Source organism: Micromys minutus, assembly GCF_963924665.1.
Source record: "Micromys minutus genome assembly, chromosome: 1".
NCBI classification, from domain to species: Eukaryota; Metazoa; Chordata; class Mammalia; order Rodentia; family Muridae; genus Micromys; species Micromys minutus.
This window is the reverse complement of record NC_137969.1, coordinates 217,406,562-217,419,201: the sequence shown is the minus strand read 5'-3', so window position 1 is coordinate 217,419,201 and position 12,640 is coordinate 217,406,562. Positions and strand designations below refer to the sequence as shown.

At 38.9% G+C, this 12,640-nt stretch overlaps 1 protein-coding gene across 1 annotated transcript in view; it reads left to right on the top strand.

The window, feature by feature from the left end:
* CCDC175 (coiled-coil domain containing 175) overlaps positions 1 to 12,640 on the top strand; it is a gene marked incomplete at its 5' end in the record, with an annotated part of 82,578 nt that overhangs the window by 17,152 nt on the left and 52,786 nt on the right. The window contains 3 exons of the mRNA XM_080912827.1: positions 3,813 to 4,041; positions 6,165 to 6,287; positions 7,912 to 8,021. Coding sequence (XP_080768953.1) covers positions 3,813 to 4,041; positions 6,165 to 6,287; positions 7,912 to 8,021 — 462 coding nt within the window. The remainder of the gene's footprint in view (positions 1 to 3,812; positions 4,042 to 6,164; positions 6,288 to 7,911; positions 8,022 to 12,640) is intronic.

Below are 12,640 nucleotides of genomic sequence, written 5' to 3'. Positions count from 1 at the left end.
TAGCATATCTCCAATTTCTTTATGAAGTCAGTGCTATGAATTTCCCTTTTATCACTGCTTTCATTGTGTCCCATAAAATTTGGTATGCTACACCTATATTTTTGTTAAATTCTAAAGTCTTTAATTTCTTTATTTCTTCCTGACCAAGTTATCATTCCGTAGAAAATTGTTAATTTTCCATAAATATGTGAACTTTCTGTTGTTTTTATTGTTATTGAAAACCAGTTTTAGTCCATTGTGATCTGAAAGAATGGATAAAATTATTTCAATCTTCTTGTATTTGTTGGAGCTTATTTAGTGTTTGATTATTTGTCAGTTTTAGAGAAAATACCTTGAGGTGCTGAGGAGAAGGTATAGTCTTTTGTTTTAGAGTGAAATGCTCTGTAGACATCTGTTAAATCCATTTGGTTCCTAAATTCTAGACACTAATTTCACTATGTCTCTATTTACTTTCTGTTTCCTTTGGCAAGAGTAGTATTGAAGTCTCGTACTATTCTTGTTTGAGGTTCAATGTGTGTTTTGAGCTTTAGTAACATTTATTTTACAAGTGTGTGAGCCCTTGCATTTGGGGCAGAGATGTTCAGAATGGAGAGTTCATCTTGGTAGTTTTTTTTTCCTTTGATGAGTATGAAGTGCCCTTGCCCATTTCTTTTGATGATTATTGGTTGAAAGACTATTTTATTGGATATTAGAATGGCTAGTCCAGCTTTTTCCTTGGGACCATCTGCTTGGAAGAATATTTTCCAACTTTTTACTTTAAGGAGTATCTATCTATGTCACTGAAGTGTGTTTCCTGAATGCAGCAAAATGCTTGGTTCTGTTTATTTATCTAGTTTGTTTGCCTATGTCTTTTTATTGGGAAATTGAGTCCATTAATGTTGAGAAATATTAAAGACCAGTGATTGCTGGTTCCTGTTATTTTTGTTGTTAGAGGTGTTCTTATGTTTGTGTGGTTCCCTTCTTTAGGGTTTGTTGTGAGATGGTTGATTTCTTGGTTTTTCTTGAGTCTAGTTTCCTTCTTTGTGTTGGAGTTTTCCTTCTAGTATCCTCTGTAGGGCTGAATTAGTGGAGATATATTGTATAAATTTGGTTTTGGCACAGAATATCTTAGTTTCTCCATCTATAGTGATTGAGAGTTTTGGTATAGTAGTCTGGGCTGACATTTGTGTTCTCTTAGGGTCTGCATGACATCTGCCCAAGATATTCTGTTGAGAGTTTGTTGTAATAGGTCTGCCCTTATGTGTTACTTGGCCTTTCTCCCTTACCACTTTTAAAATTCTTTCTTTGTTCTGTGTATTTAGTGTTTTGATTATTATATGACATGTGGACTTTCTTTACTGGTCCAATCTATTGAATATTCTATAGGCTTCTTGTACATTTATTGCCATCTGTTAGGGAAGTTTTCTTCCATGATGTTGTTAAAGATGTTTTCTGGCCATTTGAATTGGGAATCTTCATTCTCTTCTATTCCTGTTATTCTTAGGTTTGGTCTTTTCGTTGTGTTCTGAATTTCCTAGATGTTTTAGATTAGGCGCTTTTTGCACTTCGTATTTTCTTTGACTAGTGTGTCAATATCTTTTTGGTATCCTCTATACCTCAGATTCTCTCTTCTATCTCTTGTATTCTGTTGGCAATGCCTACATCTGAAAGTCCTGATCCCTTTCCTAGATTTTTTTTATCTTCAAGGTTGCCTCTCTTTGTGATTTCTTTATTCTTTCTATTTTCATTTTTAGATCCTAGACAGTTTTGTTCAATTCATTCACCCGTTTATTTGTGTTTTCCTTTATTTCTTTAAGGGATTTATGTGTTTACTCTTTGAGGTCTTCTACCTGTTTACCTGTATTCTCCTGTATTTCTTTAAGAGAGTTATTTATATCTTCCTTAAAGTCCTCTATAATCTTCATGAGTTGAAATTTTAGGTAAGAATCTTGCTTTTCAGACATGTTATGGTATTCAGGGCTTTTTATGGTGGAAGAATAGGGTTCTGGTGGTGCAAAATGGCATTGTTTTTGTGTTGCCTATGTTCTTGTGCTTACCTCTCACCATATGGTTATCTCAGGTGTTACCTGGCTGGCCTTACTGTCTCTGAATGGAACCTGTTCCTTCCTCTAGGAAGCTGGAGCTCTGTGAGCTGAGTTAGAACAGGCTTTCTGGGGAGCCAATAGTGTTGTCTCTGGTTAGGGGGCCTCTTGTGTCCATAGGTAGAGCAGGCTTCCTGTGACCCCTGGTTAAAGAAGATCTCCTGTGACCTTGGTTATGACAGACTTCCTGGAAGTCAAGATGTCTCTGGTTGTGGGTGGGTAGGCAGGAGGACCCAATTTGGAGGTCAACATTTCTAACAGATTCCAATTGACACTTATCCTGCAGATCCAACACAGCAGGAGAATCTCTGTTGCAGGTAAATTTTTGGGGGAAAGGTACAAATAGAGGGTGGTAGGTTGATGAGATGAAACTGTAATCATCACCTGTTGCTTCTGTTTCCAAGGAAGATGCATTATCATGGTCCTTGTTGTAAGACTCTTCCATTTCCTCCTCACTGCTCAGCAACTATTAAGTATGGAGACCTTTGTATTTGCTTTCCTCAGGCCTACATCCTGTTTGGGAATGTACTCTTCTTAAACCACCACCACTACAACCTTGACTACCATCACCACTATGGTGACCACCACAACTACTACCACCACTACCACCACAACCACCACCATGTCCACTACTAACATCACCACCATGACTACCATGACCATCACCACTACCACAGCTGCCCTCCCCACAATCATCACTAAGACCACCAAGATCACCACCACTACCACCTCTGTGACTACCATGAATAGCTGGAGAAGGGCTGTGTGTGTTTATGTGTTTGTTTTTGCTGTTCTTGTTTTGGTTGACTTGGTTTTTTCCCTGGACCAACTTTCTCTGTCCAACTTTCCCATACTTGGCTCACAAAGCAGCCACTAACTCACTCCCTTACCAAGGTCCTTTTTACTTTCTATTATATCTTTTTTGTGATGTTTGGACCCTGCCAAAAAACAAAACAAAACAAAAAGCCTCCCAACAGCCCATGTCTATTTTCCCAAGCTTCAAGTATGTCTCCCCCAATCCTAAGTCTCTAACCCTGGAGAGTTAACACTACGAAAGGTCTTTATGTTCCAAAAGATTATAAGGTGTGATACAGAGAAATGACATCAGTTATTCCTTCTTTAAATATTCATGGTCCATATTTCTCCCAGAATTCAGCTCTTCAACAGGGAGGGTGTGACCCACAGTGCATCTGTGAGGCACACAACTCATTTTGTGCTCAGATTTGGGTAAGAAAATGAGAATTGGGTCTCCAGCATCATCTGAGCAGTAGAGATGGCTACAGGCTCCTCTTTGTCTAGACTCTATCCAAGGGAAGACTAGATTTCTCTTGGGCCAACCCTTGGAGCTATGGTAACCAGAGAAGCAATAGAATGATTACGTTTCTTGGCTTAATGACCTACCTGAAAATATCCATCTGGTCAGATTCCATTCACTTGTTCAAAATGACTTCTGACTCATCTTATACTTTAAGCCAAAATAATATCCTGGCACATGGGGCTAGGTAGGGTGAGGTTGGGTCAGGTGATTGACATTTTACTGGTGACTTAACAAGTGGCAAAGTGGACATGTATCCTGTTACCGTATATCCTTAATGAGTTTAAATGTAAACCACAAAGACAATGAGAAAGTAAGTATGCCTTAAAGCATCCTTCTGATGTCATGGTAGAGTCTGAATTCCTTCCTTTATTAAGAACCATTCTTTTATGCCAAGACTCATTCTTTTCTCCTAGGGCAAAGCAAGCAGAGCTGGCAAAGCAGCATGCAAAGTTTGTCCTGATGCTGAACCAAACCTTGGAAGAGAAAGCCATGGCCACTATTTACATAAATGACACCTACACCAGGATAAACTTTGAAAAAGAAGAAATAGAACTCCAAAAACAATGTCTTCATGAAGCATCTGAGTTAATTGAAAAACATAAGCAGGAGTATGCAGAAAGAAAAAAATATTTGGCTGTCCATGTAAGTGGTGGGATTTATGGCCTTTAAACTCAGAATTATTCTGTCTTGACTCTGAAGCAGCAATGGGACATGTTTTCTTTGTCCTCGTGGCTAGCTGGTAATTGCCCATTGTGATTGGCGTCCGGGGGCATCTGAACAGCACTGGTGTGAGACTCATGGTCTGTTTGTTTCTTTCGTTTGTTGGGCCTCTTGGAGATGACATTCAGTTGTGCACATTCATTCTGCTCACAGAACAGAGTCCACGGCAGGGTCCATGTCTCTTTAGTGGCCTCGTGTCGATGTAGAGATGAGGAATCTGCCACCTTCTTTTATCTAGTTCCACTTTTGTATAGACTGAACCTAGGAGTCAGGCAGAACACCTGACTATTCCAGCCACAGCAACCTGAGACAGGAGTAGCCTTCAAACGATGCTACCAGATGCCAGAATGCAAAAAGCAAGCTGTATTATTATGAGGCTAGCAATTTTCAGAGGTCAGAGACAGAGGTAACCACTGCCTCTCCTGTAGAGGCTGCACACCTGCTATACTATGTTGATTGAACTCACTGTCCAACTGTCCTTTTCTTTCTATAGGTGCCTTGGTTGCTCTGGGAAAGGTAGAGCTGTCGCTGTTCTTACTATCCAGAAAGGAGCTAGACTGGAGATGGAATAGCTGTGAGGCATGTAATTTTATAAACATGCTTGCCCTTGGCCCAGCTTAGCTCCACCAATGGCCTCCCAGTGTCACTCAGCTCCACCAATGGCCAAATGGCCATTTTTCCCAGGAGCTGTGATCACTTCCCCAGCCCCTCACAGCTAGCTTCGCCAAGCTACCAACAACTGCCACAGTTGCCCGCTTTCTCCTCCTGCCCACCTTAGCCCAGAGGCAGTTATACACTTAAAGCTAGCCAGATAACTCGATGGCTGAGCAAATAATTTCCTACCCTAATCTTATCAACTAGCTCCCTCCTGTCTTCCTCAGCCCCTGTTCGCTCAAAGTCAGAGACTACAAACTCTAGGGGCCCCCAAACCTACCTGTCTGCAGCTTCCCCCTCGCTCCAAAGCCTGGTCTTAAAAACCTTTTACTGCATCTTTTCTCTTCCTCTTGGGATCCGGAAATTCCACCTTTTCCTCTTTGACCAGCAATTGTCTTCCGTCTTCTTTATTGACACAATCAAGAACCAATTAGGGAATCAACATCCCTGCTACACAGCTTCAGAGCTTTTGTTGTGGCCTTGCAAGGAGTCTGCCTAAGCTCAGAGACTGTCTACATCTAGACCCTGAGCCACCAGTTTTCACATTCAGATCCAGGAAACTCAGCAAGCTTAAACGATGCAGCATTAAATAAGGAAAGGAGGAAGGCTAATTTATTACACTGCTTTTTAAATTTTGTGGATTTCTTTTCTTATTTTCAATAAAATGTCTCTATCACCAAATTTCACTCATAGGTGTCTGCACCCCGGGGCATAGATTATGATCACATTCATTCCAAGTAGCTGCTCTACAACAAGGTGGTTGGTGGCGTAAAGGGAAAGCCAGCTAGCCAGCCAGACATTAGTGCTCACAGAGTTTTAATTCATTGTACTACCTTATGCTCATTGTTACCTTGTTCTTGACCATTCAGTCTGACAAGGTGTTTGATTCTGACAAAAACAGGGAAAAGTATCCTAGATTCTAAGCTTCCCTGTCTTCAGTGACTTTGTACATGCCACTCTAAGCCAGGTTTCATTTTCCATCAGGTAGTATGAAGTGAGGTTTCTAGGCAACTGATTATGTCTGATTTCTTTCTTCATCCCCCATATCTCCGTAGTTATACATGTGATGCCTGTTGCTGCGAGGTAGTTGAGTAGATCACTACAGTGGCAAGATGCTTTTATCCACGCTTAGTGGCGGTTGTTGCTATAGTGCTCCTGCAAATGTACCCACAGCTTATGGCTGCAGTTTGACCCATAGGGCTCGTGTTTCTGTCTTTAACATTAGGAAATATGAAAAGCCTGGCTTCATTTCATTCTTCTTTTAAATAGCTAGTTTACTTAAATGGAAAGTATCCTGCTTAAATTGAATATTAATTAGATTGATGGGTTGAAAAGTCTTTCTCTGATGCACTAATAGATTTTTTTAAACTGACTTGTTGCTGTTACTGCAGATTAAAGAGGTGAAGGATTCCTGTGAAGAAAGGAGAAAAGAGGCATATGTTAAAAGAAAAGAATTGACAAGATTACAAAATAAAATAATAAAAATGAAGCAAGTAGTTACTTCCAGCTCAGTGGTAAGAAAAAAATAACATCTTTTTCCTTTAGCCCAATCTGAACATAGCAGTTTTTTTTTTTTTAAAAAAGTTTATTGAATTCATCTTCCTGCTTCTCTGAGAGAATGCCAATGAGAACTAAGCATTTCCTGACACTTCTTTTAAATTATTACAGCATGTACAAATTATACTTAATGGACTAAAACACCTTAAAATTATTTTAACTGCCTGTAGAACTAGCTAAATATATATATATTAATGCCTACTAATCTTTTATCACTTAGTTGAATGAATGGATCTATAGAACATTTCTTCAGTGTATATCAAAAATCACATGCAAAACCACACAATTCAGCAGACATAAGGAAGCGGTACATTCTTCTGCCAGAATGCATCCCTAAGTCCATCATGTAACATGAGGTGCATATACTAACCTTAATTATGATATGTTCATGATGGCATCTAATTATTACAACATTGGTAAAATCCTCCTCTCACATATATGTGTTTAAAGAGGTCATCATCTAATTTTAGGTATCAACACAGTGAAGATGCAGAAGTCAAATGAGGCTTAAGGAAAGTTGTTTGTGCCATTTGCTCACCCAAGCTCATCTCTCCTGTTTTAGCTTCATATGCTGCAGAAACCACCCCACCAACCTAGTTTAGATGCAAGATTTCTAAGGTCAAGTTAGGCAGCCATAATAATCTTACCCCAGACCCTGTTACCCCTCCTGCCATCCCCAAATTTGAATGTCACACCCAACCTGGACTTAAAGCTTGGCTCTACCAATTTACAGGGTGGAATATTGCCTAGTATGGTGGATTTTTGTTGAGATTCCCAAAGTACAAACCAAGGGAGGTACAAACTAACATACATATGAATTCTTCAGTCTAAACACCTCTGTGGCCATGTCACACCGATAGAATGTTGGCTTTCTATAATTGAATAATTATAGTTGAATGTGCTTTTTGAAGCAAGATGCCTATTCAAGGCAGGGTGGCTGAGGGCGAAAGACGATGAGAACTAGGCTATGTGCATGCAGTTTTTCTAGCATGTACAATTTATGAAACCCAGACTGAAAAATATGAACCTGGACAATGAATATCAGGCCAATCCTGATAATTGATTTTCTCATGTGATGCTCTAGAGAAGCTGAATAGCTTTTGTCCTGTTGGGTGACGTTCTAGAGAGCTACTGAATTAACATCTGTCCCCAAAGTCATACTACACCAATCAGCTAAACAATGTCTTATTCAATTTTATCTTGATGAACAAAAATGGGTTTATTAGAGGAGACATGCATACACGCATATCACACACACATACACGCACACACACACACACACCATACACCACACACACACACACACACACACACACACACACACACACACTTTTCTCACTACTGCATTTAGTCATCTACTCCATCAAATTTTGGGTGATATGTTTTGTTTCAGAATTGGTTTTTTGTCAAGTTGAGTTTCACAATAACAAAGTTATAAAAATGATATATATTTTTAATATATAGGGTGACTCCACCATAACAGTTGAACAAGTGATCTATAAAATTCTTAGAGAACCTGGATTACTACTGTGAACCCCTTGCTGATAATTGGATGTCATATTGTTGTTGAATTTTCAATAGATAATTAGTGACCAAAGCTTAGAGATAGAACGGCTACAAGAAGAAATAGCCATTTGGAAGAAAAAAGTAGAAGACGTAAGGAGAGTTTGTGAAAGTTTGAAGGAAAAACTGTAAGTGTGGCACTTATGTTTACAGGAGCCCTTCTATAGACTGACTAGTCAGGCTTTTAAAAATTACCTTAACATAATACCTGGTGTAAGCAATCTGAATTAGATTATTAGATTATAAATCTGTATTATAAAGAATAGAAATGTTTCTTTTGGTTTACAATTGTGGAAGCTACAGATCATGGTCATATGACCCCACTGTCCTATGCCTGTATAGAGACAGTATGTTCTCTAATACATGGCACAGAGAACCCACTTACAACATAGAAAGCAAAAAAACAAAAAGCAAACAAAAAAATAAAACAAGGAAAGCAAGGGACAGTGGGCTCCCACTTCCAATCAGGGACATGTCTAATGCCCTTATACCAGCTCTGAGCCCTGTCTCTTAAAAGTCCTACAGTCTCCTACTATTACTACCCTGTGATAGTTTGTATATGCTTGGCCCAGGGAATGACACTATTAGGAGATGTAGCATTGTTGGAATAGGTGTGTCACTTTGGGTGTGGAAATAAGTCTTCCACTAGCAGCCTTCAGATGAAGATGCTGAACCCTCAGTACCACCTGTATCATGCCTGCCTGGATGCGGCCATGTTCTTGTCTTGATGATAATGGACTGACCCTCGGAACCTATAAGCCAGCCTCAATTAAATGTTGGCTTTATAAGAGTTGCCTTGGTCATCGTGTTTGTTTGCAGCAATAAAACCCTAACTAAGACACACCCTGAAGACAAAGTCTTTAATACACATTTGGGAGACAAGTCAATGTTCAAAGGGTAACAATTAATGTTACTTCCATTCTCAGAAACACATCTTCAACAATAAATGCAACTATATTTAGTTTATTCACATCCATGAGATTTTTTTTTTTTTTTTTTTTTTTTTTTGGTGTCACGTAAACTTTGAAGTTAGTCAGCCTTTCAGGTGATCTGTGGTTTGTAGCAGAAAGCTAGGAGGGGGCTTTGGGTGATGTTGACCCTGGGCTAATGAAGGAGTTCTTTTGAATGTGTTAAACTTGCTTCAGCTCCCCTCACTCTAAACCAAAACAACTACACCAAAAGAAATTCCTAAGGGGAAGGGCATTGGTGGAGAATTTCATGAGTCTGTAACACACCCAGCCATACTATTATGCTTACTTGATACTTAGTCAAAAGGTCTTGCATGGTTCACTGAGAAAATGCAGGGAAGTCTCCCACCAAAGCCATTCTTATATGAGGAACCACATCCAGAACCCAAAGAACTCTCCCATTCATTCTAAAACATCATGATCTGCTTCCTTTGGGGGGAAAAAAAAAAGGATTCATCCTTCTGTCTTTACCTGTACCCAGTTCTCTTCTTCTTGGTGAGCACATGTAAACATCTGAATGGGTCAAAACTTCTGAATTGAACTGTGACAAGTCTTGCCTATCAGCCACAACTGACCCACAGACTCTGAGAGTTCATGTCAGAAAGCATTTGTCACAACTTTGCCTACTGGACCAGTGAGGTATAGCTATGAAAATGTACCTTCAAATGCCCACCCAGGTGATTTACTGACAACTGCAGAGACGAACTACAGTCTGAACATGTTCCTAAAAGACAAGTAACGTTATGATAAGATCATTTGTCCATATATTTTAATGCTGTTTAACAAAATAGGTATCTTCTAAAACAAAAACAGCAGAATGCAGTGCTAATCTCCCATAATTGGTCCATAAACATGCACAGATTGATCCTTTTTCAGATGTGTAGCTGGTAAAAATTCGCTCCTATTCTGTGGACTTCCTCTCCATCTGTTTGCTTGTTTCTTTAGTTGTGCAGACATATTCTAATTTTATGAAGTTCTACTTGTCAACTGTTGGTCTTAATTCTCAGGCAACTGAGTTTGTTTTTCAGTAAGTCCTTTCCTACATCACTATCACATAAGGCTTATCTGCTTCTTCTAGCAGTTTCATTGTTTGTTTTCTCATTTGGGTCTTTGACCCATTTGAAGTTAGTTTTTATGAAGGTAACAGATGCGGGTCTAATTTCATTCTTCTGCATGTGAGTACAATTCCCAGCACCACTTGCTGAAGATGCTCTCCTTACTCCAGCTTAATTTTTTATGTCAAATATTAATTGTTTGAAATGACACGTGTTCATGTTTGAGTCTTCAGTTTTGCTCCATTGGTCTACATGTCTGTGTTTTGCATCAGTTTCATGTTGTTTTGGTTACTATGACTTTGTAATAATCTTAAAATCTGAAATTATAATCTCTCCAGTATTGATTTTTGCTTGAGATTATTTTGACCATACTGCTTTTTTAGTAGTTTCGAATTAATTTGATTTTTTTCTATTTCTTCAAGAACAAGATGGAGATTTTGATTGTGATTATACTGAATCTATAAATGGCTTTCGGTAGAATGACTATTTTTTTTTTTAACAATACTTTTTAGTCTTCTGTTCTAATTGTTGTCTGGGAGGCTTACTGACTTTGTCCACTAACCTAAACTTAGTCTCTGAAGCTTCTAGTCTCTGTATAATCAAATCTAAGGCTAGACTGTTTTTAGTTTCTGAGACTGGCTGATGAATAAGCTCCTCCTCTCTAGTTCTTTCTGTACTCTGGCTGTCTGGTTCAACTCAGCTCTTTCAGATGACTGATTCACTCTGACTTTTCTCTTGGCCTCTGAATTGTTCTGCTTAGTCTCAAACTAACTCTAGCAATCTTTTCAAATATTTTAGCTCCTTCTCATTCTCTTGCTTGTTCTGTCTTGTTCTCTCTTCAATATGTCTCTGTAGAACTCTCCTGGTGAAGCTGTCTCCTTTCCCTCTCCCCACCCTGTGCTGCTCTTCTTGCTTCTCTCTCTCTCTCTCTCTCTCTCTCTCTCTCTCTCTCTCTCTCTCTCTCTCTTTCTCTCTCTGAACCATACTGAACTCTCTGAACTCTCTCCACAAACCCAACTGTATTTCTGTATTGAACTATCTTCTTCCTAGACTACATGTAGCTTTCCTTTCCTCTATCTTCTCATGAGAGTTGGGCATGTTCTATTCTATCAAATCTTTCTCTGATTTATCACTTTTTCTGCCACTCAATTAGATGTCATTTTCAAACATTAGTGCTTCCTTATACAAAAAACTTTACCTTAATTGTTTGGGATTAATGATTTGCATTAAGGGCATGTCTCTTTTCCATCCAGGTGGATTAAAGGCATGTGCTAAATACTGAGCTATACCCTAACTAGAAACAGGTTTGAATATCCTATAACAAATTTTCACAGTATTAATTCTACCAATTCATAAGCATAGGGTACATTTCTGTTTTCCATTGTGTTTCTCTATCTCTCTCATCAGAGGTTTAGAGTTTTCATTATAGAGGTCCTTTACTTCCTTAATTAGGTTTATTTCTAGATATTTTATTTTTCTTGAGGCTGTTGTGAATGGAAGTATGTCCACAATCTCTTCTTTTTCTGTTTGCTGTTGTTGCATATTAATGTTGTTAGTATGTGTACAAATTGATTCTGTATCTTGCCACATTGCTAAATTTGTTTATCATTCCTGGAAGTCTTCTGGCAGAATTCTTGGGATCTCTAATGTATGGTATCATATTCTGTGCAAATATAACCTGTCAATTAAAAAGGCCTTTATCCAGTGAACTGAGGCAAGATTAAAAGGTAGAACATCTGACAGAGAGATAAGGGATGGGGTTCTAGAAAATGATGAGGCACAGAAGAGTCACCCCAGGAATGCTGATGAAGACAGACACATGATAACCAAGCAAAGTAACTAACCACATAGCAGAACTTAGATTATAATAAACGAGATATTAAGTTATGAGCTGGTCAGAGAACATGTAAAACTTTGCCCTAAGCAATTATAAATAGATTTAGATTCAGACTCATTCTTCTTGGAGGAAAAATAGGCAGTTTCAGATAGCTTCCACTGTCAGGCATACAAACCAAGATTAGAACACAGGATTCAGGCTTTAGCCAAAAGTTCAGGACATGAGAGCAGACCAGAAAGTCAAGCATGCTCCCTTTAATAACCACCACACTACTGCCTGAGCACTTGAGCAGAGTCCTTTGAGAAGCTAATAGAAAGGGTAACTGGAGCAGGATGCAAGTTCCTAGCTAGGGAGGAGGCTAGATTCCTTTTAGAGGGAGCAGAGAGAAGCAGGCACCCCATAGAAAGGCTAATGCCCAATCCAAGTCCATGCAGGAGAAGAACACAGTGGCCAGGAGTGAAAGAAAGTTAGAGAGCAAACAGATAGATAGATGCTCCAGCCCACACCAGAAAAGGCACCTGGCTGAAATGGGCAGAATCACAGGCACAGGCAGGGGCTAAGCTGAACAACAACAGAAAGAGAAGCTAAACAAGAGCTGAGAAGCCCCAGGTGTCTGAACTGTTCCGTTTGTGAGTTTGGATAACAATAAAAGAATAAGGTGCTAGGTAGAGATGATAAGAGAATAGATAGGTAGTTTAAATATAAGAAAATAAAGTCCTTAGGAAAGAATTAACAATTAAAAGAAAATCTTGTATCTAAAAATGGAAAGAAACACAATGTATCTGGACTCCATATGCTTTTATTTTTCTTATCAGCATACAAATAATTTTCTTCAATAATGATTACAATTTTGTATACCCTCTTTAGGAGAGACCAGAACAAGATAG